The sequence below is a fragment of the Pezoporus flaviventris genome, unplaced genomic scaffold (genome assembly GCF_033815535.1).
Source record: "Pezoporus flaviventris isolate CSIRO_AGI_PZ_B2104156 unplaced genomic scaffold, CSIRO_AGI_Pfla_v1 ptg000023l, whole genome shotgun sequence".
NCBI classification, from domain to species: domain Eukaryota; kingdom Metazoa; phylum Chordata; class Aves; order Psittaciformes; family Psittacidae; genus Pezoporus; species Pezoporus flaviventris.
This window is the reverse complement of record NW_026892571.1, coordinates 11568766-11577115: the sequence shown is the minus strand read 5'-3', so window position 1 is coordinate 11577115 and position 8350 is coordinate 11568766. Positions and strand designations below refer to the sequence as shown.

At 42.6% G+C, this 8350-nt stretch overlaps 1 protein-coding gene across 2 annotated transcripts; it reads right to left on the bottom strand.

Moving 5' to 3' along the window:
- Positions 1–1105: 1105 nt before the first annotated feature.
- Positions 1106–7040, bottom strand: LOC133271305 (double-headed protease inhibitor, submandibular gland-like). Of its 2 annotated transcripts, XM_061457236.1 has the most exons (8): positions 6974–7040; positions 5306–5513; positions 4126–4273; positions 3823–3868; positions 2788–2915; positions 2602–2647; positions 1748–1869; positions 1106–1281 (listed from the first exon to the last, which is right to left on the bottom strand). In XM_061457236.1, the coding sequence occupies exons 3-8, from the start codon at positions 4236–4238 to the stop codon at positions 1236–1238; spliced, it is 501 nt and encodes a 166-aa protein (XP_061313220.1). In that variant the 5' UTR covers positions 4239–4273; positions 5306–5513; positions 6974–7040; the 3' UTR covers positions 1106–1235. The 2 variants fall into 2 exon arrangements, with proteins under 2 accessions (XP_061313220.1, XP_061313219.1); XM_061457235.1 differs by lacking the exon at positions 6974–7040 and having other exon boundaries at positions 5306–5625.
- Positions 7041–8350: the final 1310 nt, after the last annotated feature.

The window sequence follows — 8350 nt, the reverse complement described above, 5'->3', positions numbered from 1 at the left end:
AGATGTCTTGCCATCTCTGTGTTCACCTCCATTGGATACTTAGATTGTTTCTTACTTCAGGAAACAAGAGCTAAAGAAAAGGCTTAGAAATCACAGATTTTGCCCTAAATATCAGCTTTAGCAGCAGATATTCTTGCTAAATATCAAGAGAATGGGAGGTGGAGAAAGGGAGTGTGTGAGCTGTGGCTCTTGAGACTTTTTGCCTGGGATGTTTGCCTATTAACAGCTTGAGTCACCCAAAAAGATGGCACATCATCATGAACATTCACATATATCATTGCTCCTCCAGTGCACCCTTTAGGCTTCACAGAGATGTTATCTCCATAGCTCTTTTCCCAAGATAGAAAGCATTTTGGAGCTACCAGCACATCTTCTGGCCCTTCTTTTCAAGGGTTAGTAAATCCAAGACCTTTTCTTGAAGGGTGCTTTATCCTACCCCCCCTGCCTCACATACCCCCAGCACAACTTTTCACATCTCTCTCCCCAAGAAGCTGAAAGCCTGAGCCCAGTCTAATTTCTCCTCAAGTTCTCATTAGGCTCATTACAGCCTTACCCAGCTTGCTGCAATTTTGTGCTGATCAACACAGTCTCAATGGGCACACCCTTCAAGGAAGCAGCAGTTCCTAATTTTCTTTCCTATGAGATAGCCTCCTCCCTTTGCCATAAGCCTCCTTTCTATAACACACTGCCAGACCTGTCTCTTGCCCAGGTCTGACAGATAGGGCTGACTACAGCCACCTTTCCCCTTCACTCTTCCCCAGGGACATCACCTGTGCCAGGGACCCTAAAAGAACCAGTTCCCCCAAGACTCAGTGCTGATACAAAGACAAAACCATTTTCACTTTATAAGACATGGAAACTGGGAAAGTGGCAGTAATTTATAGCAGCTTGGTTTCTCTTCCGATGGTTTGGTATGGAGTGACGTACACCCATGACAGCTTGGGCTGGTGTGTGATGGGTGTTACGCTTTGCTCTTTATTGTGGTTTGTTTCACAACTGCTCCTGACTGACAGATAAGTACCTAAAAGCCTGAAGACCATTACCCCTGCCCTGGAAAAAACAAACAGCAAACCACCAAACCAAAAACCAGTCTGTGGCAAAGAGAGTAGTTGCGTTTAATTTATTGATCAATCAAAGCAGAGACCAATGAGCAACAGTCAAAGGAGCAGGGAGGATGGTGTGTGTTCTCAGGATTTGTAAGGGAAAAATCAGGGTGAAGGGCACAGCTCCAGCGCTCAGCATTCGCCACGGTGCCTGAGGAACAGACCTTCCTGGCTCAATCTGAAGAGAAAGAGGGAGAGCAAAATTACAGACGTGGATCTCAGTTTTATAGTCTAACTTTACCCAAATAAGCCAATGCTCTCCGACTTATGAAGTACTTCACTTAATATTTCCTGATTCCCCAGGTTACATGCTTTCTCACATTAAAGAGATTAGGAAAAAAAAACCCCATAATTTCAGACACCTTTTACAGTTACAATTTAAATCACTTTGTCAGGGAGGGAGTCAGCAGTGCTATGAGCCTGCAAATGGGGATCTGGATTTAATTGCAAGGGAAGTAGAAGACTCACTCAGGCTTTAGATGTGCAGTGCCTGGGGGATGACAGAGGAGTGAGAGGAGCATGGAGCAGGGATGGATTTACCGAGGGGTTAACAGGAGCTCCAGACCTTCCACACCAGCTGCTGCTGTTGTGTGTGTGCTCCAGCTCCTCTGGTTTCATGGCTATATGGTGAGCTCCATACTTACGAAACTGCATTGCAGAAATGGCACTGGTTTCCGTAAGTTCTGCCATCAGAGCCACAAAGGGGGCTATATTCAGGGGTGCAGACGAGATTGCCGCCGTTCTGTTCGCTGCAGTCAATCTCCTCCTAATAATGGAGCAACAATGGAACAAAACCAGGTTTTAAAGCTTTTGTTCCCTGTCTTTTCCTACATGATGCTTTATGTTTATTTAATGTTTATGGTATGGTAAAGCATGAAAGCACTTTTCAGGTGCAGGGCTCTGTTGTTCTAGCAATTTTGCTAGCTCAGAGGCAGAGAACATGCTTGCATGGAGCATCCTGAAGCAGGGAGAAGGCAGGGGCCAAAGAATCTAATAAATACTATTATAAATAACACCATTCTATGAAATGGTGAGATAACCATGCTGATGTTCCCAAGCCAGCCCTCTCACTGGCTGCTCTGGTTCAGCAGGCTAGCAGAAGCAAGTGTACGGAAAGTGGACGGTCACAAGCCACACTGCAGAAAGCATTCCCACCTGAGAAATCACCACTACTAATAGTGCTGGCAGTACACAGCCCTCCTGCTCTCCTGCAGAAAGGATGAGACAGCACCTCTTGCTCATCCTGTTTCCTGATAAATGTAGGTGTCAGCACCCACTGACTGCTGTATTCCTAGGTCAGAGGGGCAGCTGCATATCTGAGCCATGGATTTGATTCAAAGCCCTTTGACACTGGCATACTTTAACTCTTTTCCTCGAATCCTTTTCCCAGGCCAAATGCACAAGGCCAGTGTGGGCATTTCTATTAATTAGTTAAGATTCATTGAGTTTGTGTTGTAAAATGTATTGTAACAGCAGTGTGCAGATTCCTGCTCTTTACCCTGGCGCATTCTCCAAGATTGTTCAGGTCCATGTCCAGTCCGCTCCTTGGGGAAGAAAGCAAGTTAAGAATGAATGAGCACAGTGTAGCTGCTTCGTGAGTCAAACTACCTCGTTACACTTTAAATACCAACAGGAGCACCTACTGATCCAGACCCCGCTCCCATAACCCAGGCCCTCCACTTACATCACAGCATTGCAGAAGTGGCACTTGTTTCTGTAGGTAATCCCGTTGGTGCCACACATGGGCATGTACTCCATGGTGCATGGGCTCATACGACCCCTGATTGGTCTCAGGTAGCCACTACAGTCGAACTGAAACAGTCACAGAACAGCATTTTAATCTCTGCTCCCTTTTGCATTAATAATGGAGCAAAGTGCAAGAGACATCTTCCCCTCTCCCCAGAGCTGCAAGGGGAGAGCAGCCCCAGAGTGACTGGAGGAGTCAAAGGAGCCTAAACCATTGAAATCCTGCACAGGGGTACAGCAGAATGCTGGAGGATCTGGTTTTTTATTGTCCTGAAGTGGGCTGCATCCCTATCATCTTGTCTGTTTTCACCGTGAATGCCACCATGAAGGATCTTTGCCTAAAATGCCTCCTGCAGCAGCAACTTTTGCTGCGAAATGTCAATGCCACTTGAAAATGGAATTTACGCTCACCCCGGTGTTTCTGCAATTACTCTGAGTGTACTGAAATGGAAGTCATTGTATTATGTTAAATTGCACAGCCGGAGTGTTTCTTTACTTCCTCTCTCTAACTAAAAATAGAGATGCTTCTGCACTTCACAGTAGCTCCATACATTGATAAACAAAGTTTATGTTAAATGTTTTGATAGAGTTGGTTTTTTCTGTTACAAAATTACCATTTAATCAAATTCCAAACTTTCTCTGGGAATTTCTTGGCTTCAACGAGCCTCTAAGTCTGAAGAAAACTGGTTGGATAATGCTGAAGTGTTATTGAAAACAAAAGCTTCCATTCTGAAGTCTGGTTTTACAGAGAAGATAATGTTTTAAAACTCACTGAGTTTAACAGTTCATACAAAACGTAAAAGGAATTTTTGTAAATCTGTAATTCTTGTTTTTCATTCAACTTCTGACAGTTTGAAATTGTGTGGGTTTAATACAGAATTAATCCTGGGCAACTTTTTTGTCTAGCTCTCTGCCACTGTTTCACCCAGCACTGCTCAGTGCACCAGGAGAAGGAGCTGATCTCAGACCATACCTTAACACATCTTCCATCATGCCTCTTGTCGATGGCTTGGTTACGGCTAGAGGGAGAGAGAGAGAGAAGGAAAGGAAGAATTATTCTGCTCATACCATGCAGTCATCTCACTCACTAAATCTCTCCGCTCATAAAGCCCCAGTAATTAATCAGATTCAGGAGCTCTGACACGGAAGATCGCGGGCATTAAGGCAGACTGAAACTTACAAAAAATCTAGTCCACCCCCGATTAGTCCCAACCCCAAAGGCTTTTGTCTGCTGCTTGAATTGGCATTGTAGGCAATCAGGAGACCTTATACTCACAAGATTTCTCTGCAGAGGGAGCACTCATTGGGGTAGGTCACACCGTCAGTCCCGCAGATGGGTTCGTAAGCAGTGGGACAGTTAAACTCTGTTTCTCCAGAGAACGGGTACATGTCGCAGGAGGCCTGTCAAAGAGCATTTGTGATGTCTCCAAATGGAGAGAACGGTGTTCTTACGTGGATCCTGTTTTCTCTGCTTTGGGAGACTACTGTCAATCTTTTTTTTTTCCTCTATCTTTCTTCCATAGTGAAAAAGAGAAGGAATAAAATGTAGCGTGTTTCTTACAGCATATAAAAGCACCTTTTTGCTATTAAGACTTAAAGTACTTTCTGCAAGAATTGCAGCCAAAAATGATCATTCCCTGGGGAATCAAGACAGGGAAGATATTTAGGCAGTTATTCAATAGCTGTATAGATTTTCTGCTGGCACCCTGTGCTGTGCTGGCTCTCACTCTGCATTATTAATCGCTGTCTTTTTTGTCACCAACATGGGAAGTTATCCTTCTCTGACAAAGGTCATTTCTTATTTTGGGGAAAAGAGGTGGCATAATACTTAAGGGCACTTTTCTTCTTCCTTTTGGTCTCACTCTCCGTTTTTGTTCCCCTTCAGCCTTTCCTGGGATACAGTAGAAGTATGAATTATTCATCTAGGCTTAGACATCAAGGCTAAATGACAAAGAAAATCTACTACTCACCAGTTGTTGAGCAGTAACAATATCTACAATAAAAACAGAGATTATAAAATATAAATACTGCACAATGTCCTTGAATAAAATTCCCTTGGAATCATCAGTTTCCCAACAGAGTAACCAAATAGACTTTCTCATTCCTGAGAAGTGATTGTTTGCCCAAGTTTTATCGATTCCAAATAAACAAGATGTTATAAACTAAGATTAAAAAAAATCTATTATTTGTGAAACCAGAAGTTTTGACTCGCTAAAGAAGAAATAGGATGTAAACTTTTCTATTTTTGCAGCATTATTATCCCCACTAAGGTACATAAGCTTAAATCAGACAAATGCATCCTACCTATCTATTGGCAGAAGGATTAATTAATTAAGTTCATTAAATGAGAATGTTTATCATCACATCTCCAAAAGGCTGAACTCTCCTTTAGGATGTATATGTAAAGGCAAAGGCTCAGGAGGACTGGAGATACAAGCATAGCAAAACTGGCTTACCAGAAAGGCAGCTGAGAAGCGCAAGCCCAAGAAGGGCAACACTTCTTGTTGTCTTCATAGCGGAGACGGTTGTATCGTCTCTTACTTGCAAATCTGTCGCTGTTGAGTTCAGTGGATGATTCTCAGCTTTCTCTCTCTGCACTATATATATATATACATTCCCTGGCCTCGTGAAGTCAGCCCAGAAAGTAATTATTTGCTCTGTAAACTAAGAAAAATGTATCGATTATTGAGTTGAGATTTAAAGAATACTTGTTTGATAGAGATGCCCAGAGGAATTAAACAAAAGCTACACCAAGCTTGTTAACAAAGGCGCCCTGCTGTACAATGAGTGATTTGTACTTTCCAAACAAGAGCACTCTCTCAATAGTAGATGCTGTGAAATTACATATGGAAGAAAAAAACCTCCATTTATTGAAAGCATTTGAATTTATGCCCACCACAGATGGTATTTGGGTTCCAGGATACATGCATGCTACAGGAGAGCTGGGACACTCTAAACTTTTAGTGACATAAATCTGGGTTTTGGCAAACATCAACATACTTTACAGATACTGAGGCCTCAATGAATCTCTCCCTACTCTCTCCTGTAGTTTCCTGGTGCACTGGATTTCTCACCAACAGGACAACATTACCTAAAACTTCTGAAGTTTAAAAGACTTTTCTATGTAGGACCAAGAGTTATTCATCCACTGGCTGTGGGTATTATTAAGAAATCATGAGAATAAGTAGCCTTAAATCTGGACTAGTGTAATGTTTCCCCTTAATGGCAAGCAAGTGGTATTCTGTGCAGGTAAAATAGGCTTCTTAATACCAAAGACATTCAAGAAAAACTTGCAGCAACTGCAAACAGGAGTGAGTCCTTAGGCTTTCTCCTCCCTGCTCTGTTACATGGCATAACATTTAGAGAGTCAGCTGAAAGCCATTATTACGGAAAACAGGTGAAGAATAATGTACTAGGCACTGTTAAGTGGTTCAACTCTATCACAAGCATATGGAAAAACAAATAAGGAATATTGCATAAAAGAATACACTTTTGATTTAAGGCAGTCACGGAAGAAACTGTGGGACAGAACATGTTTGTGCTTTAAAAGAAGCCTGATTCATACATGTGGCTTAAAGGCAGCCTGAGTTTTAAATAGAAAATAGAATTGTTTTTCTTATTATCCTGGGAGATGTTCAAGACTTGGTGGGCAGATAAATCATAAAAATGTAACTGAAAGTGTAAGGGAACTGTAGTCACGGAATGGAGCTTGCGGGATTTGGCCTGTTTATATCAATGAAATCATTTTCCTGAAAAATAAATGAATAATGCTATTTGGATCTCATTCACAAATACCACAAGTTGAAGGGTTCCTTTGAAAGTGGTTCCTGTTGTATTCTTAACATCCTGAGTAACTTGACTTTCAGATTCCTTGAACTGATTGTGAGCTTATTTGGAAGGGAAGCAATAATCACAGAAGGATTAATATTAATTATTCTCCAGGTGACAAGAATGACAAAGCCTGAAAACAAGGCTTCCTCAGAACTTGCACCAGCCACTGATAGAGATGGCATTTGCCAGCTCTGCAGTGGTTAGCGAGGCTACAGGAACATAGTTTGTCCCCTCTTGAGCCCTGCAACCCAAGGCTCTCCCTATCCACCTCCACATCTGAAATCCCCAGTTACCAAAAATTGTGCTGCTTCTTCAGTTTGCCTCTCCTGCCTGGCTGAAATCATCCTGGTCACTCAGGAGTTGTGAATGGCAAGGTATCTGTTAGCAAGCAGCTTTGTTCCCATGTCTGACCAACACCTACCCTTTGATAGGTCCACTGGGGAGATCTCCCTCTGATCCATGTGCTGTTTCTGAGGGCCTGGGTAGCCAGCCAGGACTGCTCCAAAAGCAGCTCTTTTCTTCCAGTAATCCCTGCTACTCCATAGGGCAGCAGGGAGAAAAAGAGAAACGAGGAAAGAGTCCTGCTATAGGGTCCATGAGAAAGACCAGGAGATAACTGGCAGCAGGCAGAGCAGTGAGAGCTGTTGTGCTAGATGTGATGTAGGATTGCACAAGGAGCTCCGTTAATAAGAAATAGAGGGAATGGGACAACAGTAATTGTGTGGAAGCAGGTGGGTTGAAAACAGGCATTAGGAGCAATCAAAAACAACTTGTCTTCATGCATTTGGAAGGGTGAGCTTCGGGAAATGTCAGACACATGTTGCAAATGGGAAGGGCAGAGTGAACGCACCTGGCAAACACCCTCTGTGGTATTCAAGAGTATCTTTATGGTGGGCTCAGTAAAGTGACTTTGGGCATAGGAATATTTTATCATTTCTACAGATATGTGCTCCACATAGAAGTTTAAATAAAAGTCTTCCTGCTATTTCAAGTTCTTAGAGGGCAAACATTCAGGGAGGTTATGGCCACGTGGATGCGATAAACATTGGTAGTCATGTGATGGATCGTTTAGTATTAAGATAATTTTTCAATAAGTCTGGAAAATCTACCCAGTTTCTAATCCAGCATTGTTTCTTCCCATAGCAGTAATATTTTCCTGTGAATCTTTTCCTCTGGCTTTGAGAGTCCCTATCTCAAGTGAGTCTGTAATCTACCAAGACCTAAAAAATTCTTCATTTATCCTTGGTTTAGTTAAAAACTTATCACAGGCTTCATGTGGCTACAAAGAGAAATTATGCTTTTGGGGGGGGGGGGGGGGGTTAATAAAAAAGGTGAATGTGTGCATGCAAGACTACATGTTGTTATTCCAGAATTACCATTGTCCTTGTTCCTGTATCCTGCTGTTACACACCACACTGTAATCAAGAATAAAGTGGTTTTATGCTCCACTCTATGCTACTGTAGGGACAAATGTAAAATGCATTTCTTTGCTGTTGACTAGCAATGTGGCACACTGCAAGAGCTCCAAAACAGGTTGCTGTTCCCAGACCTCTGCACAGGGGGGCAGAACTGGATCTTCTATGACAACATGAATTCAATTTACAGCAAGCAAAGCCCCAGCTCTAAGCCGCACTCATCTAATATTTCTCGTTGTAGTTCAGCTATCTGAT